The sequence below is a fragment of the Solea senegalensis genome, linkage group LG8 (genome assembly GCF_019176455.1).
Source record: "Solea senegalensis isolate Sse05_10M linkage group LG8, IFAPA_SoseM_1, whole genome shotgun sequence".
NCBI classification, from domain to species: Eukaryota; Metazoa; Chordata; class Actinopteri; order Pleuronectiformes; family Soleidae; genus Solea; species Solea senegalensis.
In genome coordinates, this window is record NC_058028.1 from 18,008,268 (window position 1) to 18,030,844 (window position 22,577).

The following is a 22,577-nucleotide window of genomic DNA, read 5'->3' on the forward strand; positions in this document are numbered from 1 at the left end:
TATCATCAAGCAGTTGGACTGTAAAAACATTTTTTTCTGTATACCCTTAAATTGAACTCAGACTTTGTGTGCAAAATAATCAGAATAAAATGTTATTTATATGGCACTTTTCTTAATAATGTGAAAAAGTGCTTACAAGTCCAATCAAAGTAGAAATATTGAAAACATACTGTGAAAATAATACAAAATGAAGCAAAAAGCTGTTATTTTCTGGTCAAGTGACACTTTCCACATTTAGGAACAACTTAGCACACACATTAACAGCATCGGCTTGGACGAACAGAGTAGAGTTACATTTCTAACCTTTTCTTTTTTTCATATTCATTTATCTGGCTCACTCAGGCACAGTTGTGTTTCTCAGATGCTGCAGAGATCCATGTTTTGTTTTCACTCAAAACACCTTCAAGGCAAATGATATTTTCCCAGAATGGGGCAAAGCCTCTGTGCATTGCACATAGTTGTGAGTCATCACAGTAATGACTGCAGTCACTGCCACCATGTCATATGTCTGAGTGTTCTACAAGGTTTATGGATTAAACAATTAAAAAAAAAAACAGTATGAAAATGACCAAAAATATAAAAACATAATCCACACTATGGGTTTCGTACTCTGTGCTACTGAAAGTTTCATGCCTGGGGTTGATTTATGCTGTGAATCATCTCTCCTCATGTTCCTTGGCGCTTTTCAATCATTAATCTACTCTGAGGATCGTGGAAACGACAAATTGTGCGATGATAGGTGAGCGATGAGACAGTAAATTAGTCCGTATTGTAAATCAACGAGTGACAGTTTAGCCTAAGGAGCGCATACAGTAGGGAAACAGACTTTAAATTTGCGCATATCTCTCCCGTCAGTTTCACGTGGGAGCAGCTATTAGTTATAGAAGTAGAGTCAGAGGAAGGCAGTGTGTGGCATGTGTTCTGGTGAGAAAATATGGAGGAGGAGGAAGAAGAAGAGGTTAAAAATCAGAGGGAGTAGCTTTTGAAAGTAAAAGAGAGCCTCTAATAAGTACTTAAATCCTGTGTTTCATACAGTAACATGCTGTTTTCCGGCAGCCAATAAGAAAACAGCAGGTATTTACAGCCAGAGGCAGGAAATTGCTTGGGCAGGACAGAGAAAGGCAGATTACAATTCTCAGGAGTGTAGATGACAGGCAACTTAATAAGTAACGACCTGTAAATAAAACAGCTGTAGAGTTGTCAGGTCTTCAGATATAAATTTGGTGATCTTAGAGTGATCATCATCAACATCATCATCATCATCATCCCCTCGAGTGAAAATAATGTCCACATGATTGTGCCGTAAGCTGTCATTAAGTCTGGGTCACAGCTTTTCATTTTCTCTGTCTTCCATGTTTCTTTGTCTCATCATCATCATCACCCATGTCGTCACATACACAAACATCATCAGGCCGCTCAATCCAAACAGAACACAAGCCAAATGAAAGTCATTCTTTCAACTCTGCTGCTCAGTGTAATCAGTGAGGGAGCTGAAAAGGACGGGTGATTAACTCTGTTTTGCTTCATTAAACAAGGACTTAGAAAAAGTGAAAATTCTACTGTCCCATTGGGACTGTGTGAAAGAAAGAGTGTGTGCATGTGGATACACACACAAAAACAGTAGTTTCATTAGTCATCATTTTTATTTAGTCAAGATAAACAAATCCATCTGAAAATGGAAAACTATTAAAAGGCAACTGTTCTTGTTGAAAAGTAGTGTTTTTTTTCTCCAGCTTTTTTTGAGCGACATGCTATTTATTTAGGGATCAGAATCAGTATCAGTCACTATTGATATCTGTGCGATACTGGTCAAAATCTCTGGATTGGATATCAGACAGATACAAATGTAAAACTGCAATCCAAAAAGTCCTATATGTCCCATGCTTCACTCGGCACACAGACTGTAAAAATGTAAGGGAAATCAGCAAAGGCATTTTAGCTGAGTCATGTCTGGAGCAGTTTATTTCTTTTTTGGGGGGAGCACAGTTGGAGAATTATATCTTTGAAATGACTCAGCACAATGTGTTGTTAACAGCATCATAGTTCATATATGGTCTGAAATGACTGTAGAGGACTAATATCGGTAGATACTCGTATCGTCCCATCCCTATTATATCGTAATATGTCTTCTTGTCACACATTTTCCCAAATAAGCTGGTTCATGATAAAACACACACATTAGACCTCACTCACTTAATGGGCTGTTTGTTCCACCTGGAGGATACAGTACACTCCACATGTAGTAAATCAGTCTGTATTCTTTTGAGCATCAACTCAACTTCCAAGACATTGAGCGTAAGATTGTTCTTGGATTTGATGAAGAAAGACATTCAGAGCTTTTATGGTAGTGACATCTCGACAGTGTGTGTAAAGTCTGCCCTTGGCAACTTCCTGTTTTCAAAATCCCCTTGGAAACTCAGGGTAACAACAGCCCCCCGAGCTGGCAACCTGCACACTGAAAATGGCATCTTTGGATGAAGATTTCGATTGGGTAATCACACAGTTGACGTGCAACTTTAAAATCATGGCGATCACCGCCCACCCTCTAAAATCCTACCTAATCCGGCTATGTGAATTTATTGGACAGAGACCAGTGACAAATTCAAATGGGTCATGCACATGACAGTTTGTGGCGTTGTCTTTCACCAAAATGAAAATATCCATGATACAAGTTTAATGTGCTGTGAAAGTTTCCACTAAAATCTGAACAGTGTCCAGCTCTACCAAGCATTTTAGGTCAAGTGAGAGTAAGTGACAGTGATGACTCATCGCACTGAAACAATACACTGACTTAACTTCAGACGCAGAGTGATTTAAATGTTTACTACCCCTTACACAGCCTGGTATATAACACATCTGCTTCAAGGATCAATGTGTTGTGTGTTCACAAGTGTTTGTCAGCATACCTTAGTTGTAAAGAGTAGTTTTTTTGAAACCAGTCTGGTCATTCTCCTCTGACCTCTAACACTTAAACAACTGCTGCTCACTGAATACTTGGAGATGGTTGAGTGTGAAATACTCAGACGAGCCACCCTGACACCAACGACCATGCCACGTTATAGCGTGATATAACCATGTCTACATGCCCAAATACAGTGAGCTGCTGCCAAGATAGTTGAAAGTGTGTACCTAATAAAGTGGCCCGTGTGTATATTTATTTTTATTTACCAGCTGCCGCCAGCCAGCATTTTACTTGCTCCACATTCCTTTGCTATAATCAAAACTTGCTGACATGGAGCAAGTGGCTCAGACTCGTGTTTTTAATGATAAAAAGGAGTTAAGAGAGAGAAAGGTGAAGTGTTTCCATTGTGAAGGCCAAAGTGGAGCCAGTAGATACTGCAGCCCTATGAAGCTTTATGATATACTGTTGAACTGTTTAACGACTGGAATGCTTTTGAAGTGAGTGGTAATGAGCAGTCGTGTGTGTTTGTGCTTGTACTGTATGTGTGGACATGCCAGAAGAAGGTACGCACATGTAACACGTCCATTTGGCTGAGTTCTCTCAGCGTTTCTGTCGCAGTTGAGTAGTTTCACTACAACTTGCCAGCGAGTAATCATTAAGAGGTAACTCGTTTCTATGAATAGCCATAAAAAAAAAAGGGGGGGGGGAAGGAGAATTGTAATTCTGGACTTTTGGCATTCAAAAGACACAGTTGTGAAAATATGCTTACGGAATCAAATTCTCTTAAGCCTCACTGACATTAACTTGTGCCTGGAAGACAAATCCTCTGTCTGAAAAGATGGAAAACCCTGAGCAGTACTCTCCATCATTTCACTATCATTAAGTCACTGGAGACATGCTGAACATACCAGGAATTATGCTGCTAATTCAGGAGATTTTGTCACAGTGGATTTACTTTTCTCATGGGTGATGAGTTTTGGTCATAATGAAACATTATGTCTTGAATCTATGAAGCTCTCATGTCCAGACGGCGAAACACAGGGAATATGGAGTACACAATTTTAGATTCTAGATATATGTACAGTTGCATTATGTTCACGCTAAGCATGGCAACATTGGGTTCAGGTTTCTTTTGTGAGGAAACCGCTCCCAAGAACAAACTACATGGACTAAACCACCTCAGTGTAACTTGGTCACTTCCATATTCAAACTTTCACCACAGCTTCTTTTAAAAACACATTTCCAACTTCGCAGTTTAACCTGTCGTCTGAACATTTCATATCATCTAGTCATGTTTGTCTTGCTGTTTCATGTCTGAGCTAACTTGAACTTGATGTTCCATTTTCATTAAAAGCCACTGAAATGTAAGTTTTATTCACATTTTTCCAAAGTCTGACTTCAGTGGCCATTTCAGACAGTTGATAGCCAGACTAAAGTGGAATAGCAGAGTCCTGGTTGTCTGGTGTAGCATCAGCACTTTAGTAATAATTTGTTAACTTTACTAAGTCACAAAACAGTATTTTCCCCCATAAAATTGACATTTAAACTGCATTCTTGATTAGTTAGTATGAAATAAACTGAAGTGAACAAAATGATTTGACCTATGCACATGTCATGTCATGTCATGTCATTTAATTTCATTTCATTTCATTTCGATGTATGAGGAAACGGGGGTCACGTGTGTGTTTGTCTCAACAAAGTGTTTTTTGAATTTGATTTGGACCCAAAACTGAACAGAAGAATAATTTTTTACTACAAAACAAGTTGAATAGTGAATGTACTGAGGAGGTGGTGAAAAACCAGAGATCTATGCACAGTAAACATATCAGCAGACACAAAAACACTGACAAACACTCACAAGATAAAATACTGCGCAGCCAAAGAGAGCGACTGCCACTGGGCTCACTGAACAGACTGAGCATGGGTAGAGGTTTTTGTACTGCCAGGTGATTGGAGATGATTGGACCCAGGTGTGGAGCTTAATCAGGCCAGGTGAGGAGCACACACACACACACACACACTCATTTACCAGGCTTTCAGGGGACTGTCATTCTACATCACCCAACAGTGGACCTCTGTTTCTGGTTATTTTTGAAAAACAAAAACAGAATAGAACATTTTCTTTTAATGTCTTTTATCACAATATTACTTCAAATGTGCTTTTTAATCATTTTACAAAAAAAACCTGAACCCTTGAGCGGCCTCTACCTGTCAAAGAGGGAACAGTGAAACGTTGACTTATTGAGTGTCTGATTACTGCACATTTAACATTCAACATTTAAACCTATTAATGGTGATAAATAAATTACAAAAATATTCATTACCACTTTCTTAAATCAAAGGTTACTGAGCTGCATGAAATATCAAGAATTACAGTTTTGGCATCAAGGCTGACTTTATCTGGACTTTATTATTATTATATAAATAATAAAGTTAATTTGTTAAATCATCTTTTATGGCTGAACATTTCACACACACACTCACAGAGGGGGAGAGGAAGTGAAAAAACCTGTACTTACAGCAGAGGTTGTGACATATGTATATCAGCATTTTTTTTAAGCAGTGAAAAAATTGTTTTTTGAAAAGTATACTTAGCATTTAATTAATGGGAGGTGAGTGGGGGACTTGCTTCTAATAAAAACCTTTTTTTTTTTTACTACAATTGATTTTTAACAAGACTTCATGTACTGTCTGTGGTTTACAACCATCATTTTCACCTCAGGGCTCAATTTGCTGCTGTTATTCCCGAACCAAACCCTAGACTCCGTCAACTGAGTCACACTTACACACATACGTTACAAAACCCAACCAACTGGACACATATGACGCAAGACGGTCTTTTTATATGAGGACCTGAGGGTGTAATTTGGGGGGGAACAGCTGTTTCTGGTAAATGTGTTGCATTTTGACTCGTGTTACAGTTTTGAAATTCTGTGACTCCCATAACTTGTCAAATGTGGCCTGACAATAAAAAAGTAATTGCGTAGGCGTTGTGGGGACGAACCAGACAGCGGAGCTTCACATTTTCATTGCTCTCCATGTGGCCCGATTATTCATAGACTTAGAGCTCACAACTCACAGACATCATAGCATCAGTGTGAAGTCTGCTTTTATCACCGCGCAGGCCCCGTCACCATGGTGACACGATAAACAAGGTTTGCTGAATTATATCCATATCGTGTCCCGTCCAGAATTCACCCAGAGTCAGTGTGTCTGCTGGGCTCTTGCTGAAACCACATAGCTCTGTTACAACCTACAGGACACAAGATGAGTTGTCATGGTGATACAGACATAGTGATAAGGCCCATAAAACATGCAGTGACAATCATAAGGATTAGGGTTAGGGTTAGGGTTAGGGTTAGCCTGCAATAGACTGAAGATACACATCTTCAGTGATAGAAACATGAGACTCAAAGGTAAGATGAAGTCAGGATCTCCCTCAGGATGGATTGCTGGTTCTCTTTCAGGATCAGTTTGTCATAAATTGTGATTTGAACATAGTCTGTGTCACATTTATACATAAACACAATGTGGTTAAGGTAATAACTCGGCGTTACAATGAATTAAGCTATAATCTTCAATATGGCACTTGGACACACCCCTTAACAATTCACAGTGCTGGTGGAAAAAGTAATGGATCTGTTGGATTTAATAACTCGTTGAACCTCTTTTGACAGCACTTACCTTAAGTTGACATTAACCTGTAAAATCCTTTGATTGAATGCGGCTCCCGAGGCAGCAAAGCTGCACCCCATATGCAAATGAACATCGATTGAGCTTGTCTTGTCGGAGCACTTTACTGTAAAACTCAGTAGTATATGTATTATTATTGTCACATTTAAGAGAAAGCTCCAGGCTCCTCATGGATGGCAAGATTTTACTTGAAACAGAAACCACTTATTCATATTATACATGCAGGTTTTGGACAAAAGCATTTTGTGTTTATTTAGCTTGCACTGGCGTCCACAGCATTAGTTTGTGGCTCAGTGTGTGTTTTGCAACCTTTTTCTTTCTTTCTTTTTTTTGACATCAGTGTGTGTTGAATAAGGGGTTGTGAACTCCAGCACACGCCTCAGGCTGACCACAAATTTCGGGCATCACTTTCCAGGTGTTAACTTCAGAGCAAAGTGACAGCACGGCGCTCGATGATTTATGCAACAGACAAGTTTACTTCTGCAAATCCCAAATAAGAAATATGTTGTTTGCGGACACAGACAAGCTGGCAACCCCCATGTGTCCAGTTTGAAATGAGCAATGTTTCTCTGCAAGTGGCCGACAGGAAGTTTGAAAGCTGTTCGGTAGGAATGCTGCGTGAGTCAGACTCTCGGTAGCCTGGTGAATCATGAGTAAAGTATCTAACGTACTGTATAAACATAATTAAGCGGTACCCTAATTAAGTTACATCAATAACTTCACTTTCTAAACATTTAGAATTGTTATCTGAAAAATCAAAGAGTCCCTTTTTTATTCTACTCCCTGAAAACAAGAGTTGTTGTTTTTTTTACAACATAATCAATCCAAGAATGCCTGAATATCACAAGATATAAGCAAGAAGATGCATTTAAATTTGTGTGAATAAACTACTTATTCAAGAGTTATTATTTTAGTTTTCGCCCAGAGATGTTTCTTCTATTGTTATTACTTATTCATGTTCAATTCATCATCAAACCCTCAGACCCTGACATAAAGTCTTTATCATGTTTCACAATGTAGTTGGACCGTGTTTCAAAGAAATGGGGGGCAGCTAAGAATGAAAAGGTAGAGCGGGTCTTCTTCTCACCACGGGGGTCTGTGGTTTGATCCCCCTGGTTCCTGTAGTCTACATGCTGAAATGAAATGTGGGCAAGACATCACAAATCACTCCCAGTCCCAGCATCCGTCAGGGCAGCGTGGGAATGGATGTGATAGAAAAATATCGCTGCATATACAGTAGAGACTTGTATGAATATGTGTGTGTGTGTTCTTGTATGGGTCTCTTTGTGAGGACCAAAACAAACTTGTAAACCTCAGGAAGTGAGGACATTTTAGTTGGTCCTCACATGTTTGAAGTGCTTTTTGGGGGGTTAAAACCTGGTTTTAGGGTTAGGGTTAGAATTGGGTTTAGGTTAAGGTTAGGATAAGGGCTTGTCAATGCATTATGTCAATGAATGAATGCTGTGTATGGATAAAAAAGACGTGGATTAGTCATTAAATGGCTGTATTAATTTGTGGCAACAAAGAGCTTCCTCTCTTCTCTGACTCAGGTTGTGTTGGGATGAACTTTAATTTGTCCAGTTTGGCATCAGTTACTTCTGTGAATCATCTCTGTGAATCACAAAGATACACCACACACATACACTTTATCAGATTGTGGAAATCTCTCTTTAGTCATCGTCATCGTTTGTCCCCGGGGGCGAACACCATCGAAGTACACACCAGTGCCGAAACAACTGCTCACTTCCTACATCTAACCAATGTAATTACATTTAAATTAATTGAATTGGACAAAATGAGCAGGTACTCAAGCACATCATCCATACATAAAGGAAAACATTACCAATGTCATGTCGTTATAGACGCATACACAAACACTCAAACTGGAACATGATCCGACTCAGTCAAGGAGGTTGATGAGGTTGTTTCTAATCACAGCAGTTGAGAAGCTTCTATGTGGGAGTTCTCCCCTACAGTACACTCTCACACGTGTGTGTGTGTGTGTGTGTGTGTGAGAGAGAGAAAGACAAAAGGCTTTTGTTGATTTAAAATGAAAAACAACCATGTTCCCTGGAAGTGGAGAAGTTTTAGTAAATTTCATGCAAATGCAGTTTTAAGTGCTTCAAGGTTTCAAAATACTGCAAACGTTAGGAAGCACAAGTGAGAGTGAGTTACGTGCAGAGCAGAGCAGAAAGCTTTATTTAGCAGTTTTGTGGTAATTAAGTGATAGAAATGTCAGAGCAGTGGGGAGAATTGTAGCTGTTTATTTGGTGCAGGCTTTGGGAACACTAACAATGCATTCTGGGTGTTTCTCTTGCATTACATGTTGTATTAACCAAAGAACACTATCACACTAGATGTTATGCTACTTCCATAATAATACATTCCTCATAGTTTCTTTGTTAATGACAGCAGCATTATATTTTAAGATTACAAACAATTTAATGCTACGATATCTATCTATAAATTCCAGGAACGTCTGTGTGTGACTCGTGTGTTATCTCCTGAACCAATGGTCCGATGGATTTCAAACTTTACAGGTGTCTTGCTACGGGCAGTTTGACGGTGTTTGTATAAGCTATGCAAGAGATATCGTTCAATATATCGCTAAAACAAGCACACATTGGCTTTCACCGCTCTACTGTAGCCACTCCCCCTCTCACTCACACAGACAACGAACGCAGTGCCAACCACTGACTGTTCACCCCACTCCCCCTCCGGGAGGCGTTCCAGGTCTCTGTGCACCCGAACCAGCAGGTTCAGAGGAAGCTTCTGTCCTGCAGCTGTCACCCTACTGAACTCTAGCTCTGCATCCCAGTGACAACCAACTGTTATGCTAGCATATAGTTAAATTTTCCATATTTATTGTATGCTATTAAGTCACTATCAGTATTTGCTTTCTACCATACACAAATGAAAATGTCACTGAACTTTGAATATACCAACAATTACTAAAAACACACACAAAAACAGATTTTGCACGGGCACTGCACTAGTATATTATGATGTAATAAACACAACAGAAAGCAATTTAAATAAAACATTTCCTGCCAGGTGTAATATCATTTTAACATGTAGGGGGGCTTTATGATTGTCACCTGGCTTGTACCTGACAATTCTTAAATTTTCTATCATCTTTGCTCATGTACACAGCGTTGTGCTGACGTCACCTCTGATTAAGCCATGCACTTATCACTATTGTGACGTAAATGTCTTCTTTTGAAGTTCTATTTCTCTGTAATACTCTGTTTATGTCATCCCACAGTCGTGAACAAGGAGGGGCAGCCTCTGATTGAGGGGAAGCTGAAGGAAAAACAAGTCCGCTGGAAGTTCATCAAGCGCTGGAAAACGCGTTACTTCACCTTGGCAGGAAACCAGCTCCTCTTCCGCAGGGGCAAATCAGTACGTAGCCAACGAAAAAAAGATGCTTATTCACTCACAGATGCACACGCACAGTTTTCCTCTCAATTATTTAACCGTCCTTAATGTTTTCCTGTTCCGTATCATTTACAACATGATGATCCTTTGTATAAAACAGTGGAAATCCCATTTTGTGATAGGTTTAAGTGTCCCTCAGGAGCATTTGGTGAATCTGACTGTGTCAGTGACTGGCCCCAGGAAGGATTGACAGGGCCAAAGCATGATGCTGCAACATGAGTCACTCTCCCCCTCCATAATGTAAACACAGAGAAAGAGGCACTGCTTAGTACAGTGTGTTTGAGTAAAAGAAGGACTGATTATTCTCATCTGAGCATAGGTGAGGAGTTTCCCCTCCTGCTCCCCTCTGTTTGTGTGCTGCTGACTTGCCCATTGGTTAAACAAAGGCTGAGGTCACAGAGCCGAGCACTGTTTGCAGAGACAGAAGTTTGCTTAATCAAAAACATGGAGAGTAAGCAGCGTGTGCGAAATCAAGCTCAGGTCAGAGATCTGACAATGTTTTGTGCAAACGTAAGGTCAAGTTTGATTTCAACCAGCTGACGAAAGGGGAAACGCTGATTGATGTGGAAGTTTTAGTGCAGTTTTGTAGTATTAAGCGCAGGTCACACGCAGTGCCTGAACACACGTGGCTGAAGCTAGAGGTGAGAAGTTTCAGGGTCAAACTCCTGGCTGACACAATAATGTAACTGTGTGTGCTAAAGATGGCCGCACACTGTGTATGTCCTGGTCTCACGCCAGTCACCAAGAGTGAAATAATTAGTCATGATTAACATTTTCACAGCCAAGACATGTGGTTGTTCTCTCAAGTTACAAAAACTAAAGCAAAGCATCACAGAGGAATACCTGGAAACAGAGAAGGACTTCTCTCTATCCTTTTTTTTTTTGTTGTCACTGTGAACAATAGTCTTTGTGCTCCCATCCAAATGGTTATGATTTCCTCTTTCCTTTTACAGCAGCCACACATTGGAAAGGTTTTGTGTCTGTGTTCTCGCAGCAGTTTGTGTTTGCCAGCATGTTGTGGAGCTGGTTAATATGTTGTGAAAGACTTTTTCCCATCTGGAGAGTTGAAATTAAGAACCACACAAAAAATTCATTTTAAATGAACAGTGACCCACAAAGCTGAGATGAGCATCTTACTTTTTTAATAAGAATTCAACCAGCTGATAAAACATGTACTAAAAAATGAATGCTTATTGTAATGTGTTGTTTGCTCAGCTGCATTTTGCTTGCCTCCAAACATTAATTATTTTTTTTCAGAATAATGCTATACTGCACTTTGGAGAGTCCTCGTGCACTCGCTTTGTGAAACGTTTCCAAAGTAAATGCTCTTGCACGAAGAGGGGCATGAGTATAGGGGGGAGGGGGCAACAACAGTTTTATTGATGTATCAAGATCCAGTTAATTAATTCAGACTGTTCATTATTCAATGCATTAATTAACTGTGAAGTGCGTGAAGAGGATTTTAAGCAATACAGTAAAAATGCTCCAGAAAATGATCACCGACCCCACCTATAAGTTACAAAATCACTCAGTACAGAATATACTGCCATTTACAAAGATGAGACAGTTTGTTTAGTACGACTGTACTTTATCTAAAATAATGATGTCTATTTTGGTCCTCCGTGGGACTTTGAGCACACTCAGCCTGGAGGTAAAACTGTAAAACTTTTTAACAGTCACATCCTTCAGAGAGGATGTGGACAGTCGCCTCGAGTCCTGCAGCTAGTTCTGGTTATGTGGTTACGACCACAACCTTGACTAAATGTGGGATAAAAAATACTCGGTGCTATACTGGAGCAATTTGACGTACAAGTGCACACATTCAGAATTACAACAGACAGGGGGGTAAAACACAGAGCTGAAGAATTCAGCAGAACAATAAAGTCTAACTGTTGGTCCTGCAGATGGTTTGGAAACAACACGAGCACACAGTGTTGTGGGTGTTAAAATCGTGTGGTAGTTATATTTTTAAGAGCTGTTTAACGGCGGGTTTGAACTGAATTCACATCACATTATGGTAACTAATTAAAAACATAAAGTGGCTCCACTTCTCCTGACTGCCATGAAAATTACAAGGAAGGAAGGAAGAAGGAAGAACAACGATTCCCTCAAGCCATTTACGAGGAGCACAGAGGACACTGGCTGACCATCGCATGTCCGTCACACTGAGTATGAGCTCTTACCCTCTGGCAAACGACACAGTGCACCAAAATGTGGATTCACTTTGTTTAAAAATGTGTATTTGTCTTCTTCCATCATGCAGTATGTGGCCATGTGCTTTGTTCCTTTTAGCCATGCAGAATGTTTTCATTCCCTCTTTATCCTACTGTATTTATCTATTTAATTGTAGTATACTGTATGAAGTTTGGTCCGCATTGCCGGCAGTAAGTCTGATCCGTTTCCAATGGGGGTTGGATTCCGCCAGGGCTGCCCTTTGTCTACGATTCTGTTCATAACCTTTATTGGCAGAATTTCCAGACGCAGCCAGGGCGTGTAGGCAGTCCGGTTTGGTGGGCTCAGCATTGGGTCTCTGCTTTTTGCGGATGATGTAGTCCTGTTCGTTTGATCTTCAACTCTCACTGGAGCGGTTCGCAACCAGGTGTGCAGTGGCTGGGATGAGAGTCTACACCTCCAAATCTGATCCTAAGTCGGAGAAGGTGCCCTCTCCGGGTCGGGAGTGAGATCCTGCCCCAAGTGGAGAAGTTTAATTATCTTGGGGTCTTGTTCACAAGTGAGGGAAGACTGGAGCGGGAGGTTCAGAGACGGATCAGTACAGTAATGCAAGCTCTGCATCGTTCTGTCATGGTGAAGAAGGAGCAGAGCAGAAAGGTGAAGCTCTCGATTTACCGGTCAGTTCCTATCCTCACCTATGGTTACGAGCTGTGGGGAGTGACTGAAAGAATGAGATCGCGAATACAAATGGCCGAAATGGGTTTCCTCCACAGGGTGTCTCTCTTAGACATAGGGTGAGAAGCTCAGTCACCCGGGAGAGGCTCAGAGTAGAAGCGCTACTCCTCTGCATCGAGAGGAGCCAGATGAGGTGGCTCGGGCACCTGGTTAGGATGCCTCAAGTCCCACTGGAAGGAGGTCCCAGGGAAGACCCGGTCTCGCTGGAGTCAGTTGGCCTGGGAATGCCTCGGGATTCCCCGGAAGGGTTGGCCAATGTGGCCAGGGCAGAGGGAAATCTGGGCTTCTCTGCTCAAGCTGCTACCCCTGTGACCTCACCTCGGATAAGCGGTAGAAAATGGATGGACCTTGGTCACACGGTGGAATAGTGGCTTGCAGCAAAAAAAAAAATGCTCAGGTCTGAGCATGGATCTTTCTGCATGGAGTTCTCCTCGTGGGTGTATTTGTTTCTCCTCATACTCTGGTTTCCTCCCATAGTCCACAAACATGCAGAGGTTAACTGGACACTCAAAAATGAGTGTGAACGTGAATGGTTGTTTGTCTCTATATGTTTGCCCTGTGATGGACTGTCGGCCTGTCCAGGCTGTGACCCCGTCGTTCACCCTTTGTCAGCTGGGATTGGCTTCAGTGTCCCCGCGACCCTCATGTGTTGATAAAGTGGTAGACAATGAATCCATGAATTATGAAGCCTAATTACCTTAGTAAGCACTTTACTCATTTATTGTCTGTCCTGCCCACAGAAAGATGAGCTGGATGACATTCCTATCGAGCTGAGTAAAGTGCAGAGTGTCAAGGTGAGGAGTTAATCAAGTCATCATGACAACAATGGCGTATTCTCCTTCATTCAACATTCATTTTCATATACCAAGGTATCACAGAGAGAGAAAACAGAGGAAAACGTAATGTCTCACTGTCATCACCTCTCCTCGCTTTCTATAGGTCGTGGCCAAGAAGCGCCGAGATCGGAGTCTGCCGCGGGCGTTTGAGATCTTCACCGATAATAAGACGTATGTGCTCAAAGCTCAGGACGAGAAACACACAGAGGAGTGGCTGCAGTGCATCAACGTGGCTGTGGCTCAGGCCAGAGAGAGAGAGAACAGAGAGGCCACCACGTACCTGTGAGAGCGACACAGATGCTGACGCAAACTCACACTGAGGAATGTATTTTCTCGTGGTGAGCTGTTATTTTTATTTTATTTTTTTAACCTATACCAGAGCTGTGAAAAAACAAATGTAGTGTTTTCACTCAGAGGAAACACACTGCCAGTAACACTGTAACTATAACTTTATATGTGTACTTTGTGTAGTACACACCTTCTATTCCAGTGACGATGAAGCACCATTCAAAAGTTATTAAATATAATGCAGTATTTAATTTTTCTTTTAGGATTTTTTTTTCTTTTTAGAAATCAGACGTATTCAACCAGCAATACCAGCATTATAGAAGAACGGTGTTATTTACTATATTTACTGTTACACCATGTTATTTCTCATCCTTTCATCATTAATAACTGACTCCTTTCAATACATTAAGTGGTAAAGACTGACTGGATAAACCAATGCTGCTGCAGAACTTCAACAACCAAACCAGCACAGCATCTATAGAAACTTTGATTTAGCAATAAAGGTCTTAACAGATCTAATAAAAAATATGTGTTGCAATAATTTCACTGTCAAATGTTTGTATTAAACAAGACCAAAGTTTCAAACATTAAGGGAAACATTGCTCTGAACTCTCAACTTTCTAATAACGAGCTGACGTCAACTTTTCGCAAATGTTTTTATACAGTCACACTGACTTTTTTCAGGATCACTAACAGATGCTGTGGCTACAGACGAGTTTTCTCCATCTGTTCACAAACATCATTCAGATTTCCTGTCTCACTGTTCTCATTTGCCATGGCCAACAGAAGTGCTCTCCCATATTCTGCTCCTGACAAATCTGCTGACAGATAAGCTGACAAATGGCGAAATGAAGGGTACACCCTTTGACACATTTCATTCACTCATTTACTCGCAGCTTTTTTTGTTTTGTTTTTAACCAAAAAGGGTGAGAACCAATCCAGAGCAGATGTGGAGATACCCACCAATGACTTTAGTTTCTTGATAAAATATCATGATCATCTGTGTCAGACACTGAGGACAAAGAGCATTTCCCTCCATCTGCAGCCATCATGGGCCACATTCAGATTAACAGGCTGACTCAACTCCACGCAGGTGTGACTCAAATGTGATTTATTTTAGGTCTGTGTGGACACAGAAATCCGATCATCAATTCCAATTTGTGAATGGTTCTATGTCAGAATCAATGTTTCAATCAATTGTTTGCATTTATTCATTGGCTTGCACTGCAACAGCCTGGCAAAAACCATGGAGGAGGGTAAAATGTCACCCACAATGCTGTCTGCATTCATATTCAGGATTAGACTCACAACTCAGACTCAGCATGATGCACATGATGACTTTAAGGAACTCTTAAGGATTTCATGCCAACACTACAGTCATCATTTTACTGTATTTTCACATTTACCCAGCAAACAAAACCTGGCTGTTTTCTAAAGCCTTTTCTAAAGGAAGAAGCCAGCCATCAGAACGACAGATGAACAAATAAACTGGAATTAAAAGTAAATTACAAGTCACTGAACAGGAGGGCAAACAAAAAAAGACCAAAAAGAGAAAACACATACTTTTACCACAGATTTTAAGTAAAAACAGACTAAAAAGAACACAAAAACCACACAAAAAGTGAGCAGAGAATCTTTAACCTCACCCCACAATCGGGTTGATTGTCCTCAGCTGTGGGAGATCGCAGGTGCATCCAGGAGCTCCTGATTAACCAAGACAATCTGTGACCTACATTCTGAGTCTTTGACCCTTTAGTATTTCCCACACAAACAAATATTAACTAAAAACCCCATACTGGAGTGGTTTAAACATGTATTGCACCTTTTTGTTCAGTAGATCAAAACTAACAATATGTCTGTGGATGTCTCAGGATCCACATGATGACTTTAAGGAGCTGTTTGTAAAAAAATCTGTAATGTTCTGCTATTTAGTGGCAGTTTGCCTTCAGAACAACCACACGTTCAATAATTACATATTAATACAACACACATGCCCAGAAAATATCTGAGCAAAAGTGAGAAACTCTATGAATCTGTGCAGTGGTCGGATCTCGGTGCTATAAGGATTAGGCTATTTTATTTGGCTTTGGAACGAGAAATGTTTGCAACAATTTAATCCATGTCTTCCATGGAGAATGTCCGCTCAGTTGCTGCTTAATTCTGCTGTGGTGCTTCTGTTTGTGAATTACATCTTGTGAGGTACATCTATCTTACATGTCCTGTTGTTGTTGTTGACACGTGCAAAAAGGTGTTTAGATGTAAGACACTTGAAGCATTGAATCTAATCTGGAAAGAATCTGTTTTTTGTCACATTTGAACTGTTGTTGGTTGTTTCTGTTGGATGCAGTTGACGAAAACCCTGATTGAAAGATGTCATACAGGCGATAAGTCTCTAAAATAGATATAAGATGTTTTGTGACTACTTTTTTCCGGGCAGTTGAATCTCACGTGTCATCATAGATAAATAGTTGTAATTCAGAGAGGGTGTAGGGTATAGATAAACCATATAGCATGTTTAAACTGCAGGACCAGTGGAGAGGGAGGCGTTACCCATGGGTACACACGTGGAGCTAATTCAATTAAACGATTTTAAAAAGAAGGATGAGGGACGAATGTCAAGGGGCCTGAATTTGAGCAACAACATTAAAGCTTTAGCTCACAAGGTTGGAGCTGCAATCACTTTTTCTGACAAGTGGAAAGGTGAAGAGGTTTGATATTAGAGAAAGGGTTGAGAAGGTACAGTAACTGCTACACATCAGCTCTTGTTTTTATAGTCATAAATAGTCTTGTGTTTATAGTTCCAAAGACACATTTTGTTGCTCAACAAAATGATCCTGTCATCCTTTATCGTTTCATTCCAACTGATTAAAAGCTTGTTATAAAGTGCAGTGGACCTCAGCGTGGTGGCCTTCTATCAGTGTGTTGTGCTCCACATATAAAAGGTAAGATTCCCTTTTTACCAACACCTTCCACTACAGTCATCTGTTTAATGTGTTGTCACTTAAACAAACCTGGCTGTAAGGTTTTCTAAAGGAAGAAGCCAGCCACATAGTTCTATCAGAATGACAGACGAACAAACAACAAACAAGGAATTAAAAGTAAACTTCAAGTCACTGAACAGGAGGGGAAACAAAAAAAAAGACCAATAGGAGAAAACTCATACTTTCACTCGTATTTTCAGTAAAAACAGACTAAAAAGAACCATTTGGAGACACAAAAATCAAGTGAGCAGAGAATCTTTAACCTCACCTCACAATCAGGTCGATTGTCCTCAGCTGTGGGAGAACACAGGTGCAGCCAGGAGCTCCTGATTAACCAAGACAATCTGTGACCTACATTCTGAGTCTTTTCCCACACAAACAAATATTATCTAGAATGTATGGACAAAAAAAACATCTTTCAGTACATTAAGTGGTAAAGACTGACTGGATAAACCAATGCTGCTGCAGAACTTCAACCACCAAACCAGCGCAGCATCTACAGAAACTTTGACCAACAACACACATGCCCAGACAATATTGTGCCGCTACCTTTTCTTTTTGTTCTTGTCCAAAATGAGAAACTTTATGAATCTGTGCGGCGATGTGAGTTCTGTTCTTTTGCAATGTCGGTGCTATTAGGATGAGGCTATTTTTGGTTTAGTCCATGTCCTTGCATGGAGAATGTCCGCTCAGTTGTTGCTTAATATTTGAGTGTAGAACACAGATTTCTAAGAACTCATTTAAGTACATTAGTGGTTTCTTTATGTTGTAAGAAATGGTGCCAGTTCAGTCAAAGGTTTTGTTTTAAAAGCCAGGCACTGAAAGTGACCTTTCATTTAAAAACAACCGTTTCAGAGGTTGGAGGCAAAAAGTGTTTTTTTGGTCTTTGGATGATGAAAAAGAAAACATCTCACATGTAAAACTTCGAGCTAGAGTTCTTACTCAGATTTCCTGATCCTCTTCTCTGTAGTCACTCCCATCTGTTCATTTTTCATTTTCCACCCCCCAAACATCAACTTCATACTGAGGTGAAATACTGTAAGTCCCTTATCATGATGCAGATGACAAGCATTTCTTGACCCAGTTAAACTCGGCCGTAGCAAATCAATTACTCTGTGTGATGTCTGATTTTGATTTTTATCTGGAGCCACATCTGAGGTGTGGGTTTGCCCACAGGTGATCGCAGAGCCTTTCCGTTTGGTTTTCGGAAAAAAAAAATCCATGAAAGTCCAGATTTTGTAATGCCAAAGGTGGAACACAACCATATTTGGTCTTATTGTTGTTCAGCCCTGTCACTACACTGCCTCTCTCACTATTTTAGGACTCTGATTTCATGCAATGATTCCTAAAATGTGAGCTGTGGCCCACTGGTGGCCTTTGAAGGTATTGCATTGCATTACAAATGGATCAAATACTTACTTTGCTATTCTACAGAGTATTTGTAAACACAACACTGGGCTTCTCAATTAAGGCCAAATCCTTAACAATATATTTTAACTATATTGACATCAATATTATTTATTATTTTATTAACTGGTAGTTTGGACAAGAACCTCTGAAGTTAGGAAAGCTCAGTGTGATGTAGTAGAACAAAGGTTACTGTCAGACACAATCCTACTGCTGCCTTTAAGTGATGTCTGATTCTCTATTTTATTTTTATTTTTTGGTAAATCAAGTGAATGTCTGTGAATATCAAAGTTGTCTAAAACTATAAAACTATCAATGTGAAAACTGCCTCTGAATGCATCTATCTATCTATCTATCTATCTATCTGTCTGTCTATCTATCTATCTATCTATCTATCTATCTATCTATCTATCTATCTATCTATCTATCTATCTATCTGTCTATTTATCTATCTGTCCTTCAGAATGGAGATGAGTGAGCTGTTACTGTCAGTACATTAAAGCACAATGACAATGACATTATTTATATACACTGTAGTTATCAGCACATAAACCGTTGACTGTGTGTATGTGAATGTGATCATCTTAAGTATTTAAGTTCCTGAATGTCCATGAAAAAGCGTGCGTATACAATAAAAGAACTGGAAGGTTCTCCTTTTTTTTGTTGATTTTGTATTTTTAGGGAGGATTTCCTCAAACCGTGAATTACAGATCTGTCTTCTCTTTCTCCCTCCCTTGATTATTATGAATGTAAATTGATTCTGCAAACAAACCATTACATCTAAGCTTATGGACTGTACTGTATTTGACCCGTTGCACCTTTTTGCATGTCCAACACTGACACTTTTTCTCTTTTCTAATTGTACAATAAAGAAATCAATCTCCCATGTCTCGTTCTGTCCTGTCACACCTCCACTTAACGTAAGTAAGATCATTAAAGTGCATGTAGAGTAAATGCAGATTCTCTTCCTCACGCTAAAAAGAAATTAAGAATTATGGCATAATGGCATGTCTTAAAATACGGCTCGATGATGCACCAGGGCCATCGTACGGTGGCCTGGAAATGCAAACCATTATTACAAAATGTGAAACACTTTCAAAAGCTTGAGACAAATTCACATTTTTGAAAGCAAATGAATAAAACATAAATGCAAAAGCACTTTTACAAATCCCAAAACAAATGAACAACATTTTAAACACTTTTACAAGAGCCTCAGTCCTTGTGGAAACAAAAGGTACCAATGCCTGGAAGCTACCATAACTCCCCCCCCTCAGATGCTGTCATGATATAAAAACCCTCTGCACACTGTATCACTGAATAACTGCAGCTGCTCCCACACGACCACTGCCTTTGGTTTGCTCGCAAGCTGAGATGTTTTGGTCTTGAAACCTTGATGCCAAAACACACAGAAAAGCTCTGCCACTTAATAAAAAATTCCTAAAGATGAGCTGCAAGTAATGCTGATAAAAAGGAAGAGGGAGAGAGGACAGGACTGTAGCTAAAAGATTAAAGATTTTAGTCGGACTAAGACAATAATTCTTTATGTTTTCTTTATGTCATGTAAACATACCTGGATAATGTGATTCATAGTCCGATTACTCCTCCATGTATACGCCTAGTCGGACTAGAGTCTGACTAGGCCTTGACCCCGAAGTAGAAGGAGACGACATATCGACTGCAGTCCTGTTGCCAGAAATAATACGGAGGCGGCATCTTTCTTTGGACAGCACAGCGACCACAAGAGCCATGCTCCATCTCATTTGTATCATGATTAACATGTACAGAAACAAACAGAACCACAGCACAATCCATCACACCGTTCACTGTTTCTTTCTTGTGACGTAAAGGTCAACAGGAAACTGATTTGATATACACAAGCTTATAGAGCGATACGGCGCCACCTACAGACGGAGTTACTTGGACTCTGCAAATTGTCCAGTTGCCTGTCTTAGTCGGACTATGGCCTTCGGTTTATTAAACTGTGCATGTAAACGTACTGTGTGTTTGTGCAAAGTGCAAAATGTTGTTCAACTGCGACCAATATGTAACACCACAGCATTTACGTTTATATTCTGTACAAATAGCGACAGTCACTTGCTTAGGTCCTCATTAAGCAATGAATGTGTGTGTTAGAAGAGTTTTGAATTACTTAAATTACTTTAAATTGTATTTTTTTTGTATCTTTACTAAAATACTAATTTCAACAAAGTGGGAAGTGCTTCTGTGCAAGTCCAGCTTTGTCCAGTTTAGGCAATAGTGATGACGTGCTGCTTCATCGGCTCACGCAGTTTCTGTGGGGTTATCTCTGACCAATCTCCTAGAGATTATGACACTATGACTAATGTGAATTAATGATAGAAATATTGAATTAAGGACGCTGATCTAACACTCACCACACATACAATAAGTTCACTCAAGGACAAAGAATAAAATGATTCCATAGGTTGACTTAACCAGAACATTTTATCAACTCATGCGTGTCTCTCCTCCATCATCCCACAGACTCGCTGCAGTATCTCTGATGGGATCTCCCTCTTGCAGTCAATCTATCAAGAATATTGTAATCCTGAAATCTGTTTCACAATTGACTGAACTGCCGCTGGCTTGTTGAGGACTTGGTGTTCCCGACGTTAGTTCCCATTTAAAGTTGTTCAAAGCACTTTAAACACATACGACACCCACGAGACCACCTCAATCACTGTGAACTGTTAGGAAACTTCTCACTGCGTTGTACTTTACTGAATTATGATTCAATCGTTCAATTCAGATGAAAAAACAGTTGTCAGACGCTCGGAATGCAATTTCTTTTCTAAACACAACTGACAACTGAACTTTTGTACACCTGAGGAAATGACTGTATACTATTGTTTCTTGACATCTGTTCATATATTCATGCACTTGTTCACACTATAAACAGTTTGTCCAATCCCTGATGCACATGCGCAAATATTACACTCCTCCTCCTCCTCCTCCTCCCATGGAGTCTAAACATTGCTGGGCATAAATCCAAGCCAGTGTTTGTAATTGTATAGACATTACCTCTTTATAGTGTCAGGCTGGAGCAGACCTTGTGTATTAATGCACGTGTTGTCAATAACAGGGTGAAGAAAGAAACATTTCTACATATGATCGTCCTTAAAAATGGCAATAACCTTGTTACGGCTGCTCATTTACACAGGCTAAAAAAAGAAACCCAGGTTTTAGACTCTTCACTGTATGTTCCGTTTCAGTGTCACACAATGTCACGCGGTGAGTTTCAGTTAAATACAATGACTTACAACTGTATACACTAGGCTGGGGGGTTAACCACCAGGAACAGGACATAAATCTTTTCAAGCCCCGATCATTCTTCTTTACAGCAGGGAGAGAATCGGCCAGGTTATCTTATTCATACCTTATGCCTAACATTTCATGAGCTGCTGGTGAGAGGGCGCTTATGTTCAGAGCTGGGTTTTCATCGTGCTGATTATGTCAGGTGGGATTTCAAACACACTTCTTAGGCTTGTCTCAGTCGGGAATTTGACCTTTCACTAGACATAGATTGATAGATGTGGTGGGACAGCAGCCAGGCTGAACCGTGGACACATTTGTGTGAGCAACCTGGGCTTCTTAGGGAGACTGTGTGTTACCCAATACTTTGGCAGAGTGTTAAATCAACTTGTTTGTCTTTTAAAAAAAACAGACAAATTATATGAGGACCCACTTTTTAAAGAGCAAATGTATGCATCACATTTCTGAAAGTGATTTTAAAGGGTGCTCTTAATAAAACTTGGAGACAATTTGACATGTCAGATTATTGTGAAGTGTGGGAAATGGTTACATGTAAACCTCTTCTAATTATCAAACCAACAGCACCCTCTTGCTGCTCAAACACACATTAATAATAACCCTCAGCAACAGGGAACTCCACACCTCTAAATCTCATCTGTCCATTCTTTTTCACTTTATGCTCTACATGAGGGTCACAGGGGAAAGACAGGATACACCCTGGACAGGTCACCAGTCCATCGCAGGACCAATAACCATTCACATCTCTATGAATCTCATTTGGACTGTGGGAGGCAGTCAGAGTATCTGGAGAGAAACCACACAATGCTAGCCACTGCACCACCAACTCTTATCTGG

At 40.2% G+C, this 22,577-nt stretch overlaps 1 protein-coding gene across 3 annotated transcripts in view; it reads left to right on the top strand.

Moving 5' to 3' along the window:
* Positions 1-18,153, top strand: part of veph1 (ventricular zone expressed PH domain-containing 1) — a 69,330-nt gene extending 51,177 nt beyond the window's left edge. For all 3 annotated transcript variants that reach the window (XM_044031960.1, XM_044031961.1, XM_044031963.1), the window contains exons 13-15: positions 9,861-9,997; positions 13,681-13,734; positions 13,880-18,153. In XM_044031960.1, coding sequence (XP_043887895.1) covers positions 9,861-9,997; positions 13,681-13,734; positions 13,880-14,062 — 374 coding nt within the window. In that variant the 3' untranslated portion in view covers positions 14,063-18,153. The remainder of the gene's footprint in view (positions 1-9,860; positions 9,998-13,680; positions 13,735-13,879) is intronic.
* The last annotated feature ends 4,424 nt before the right edge of the window (positions 18,154-22,577 follow it).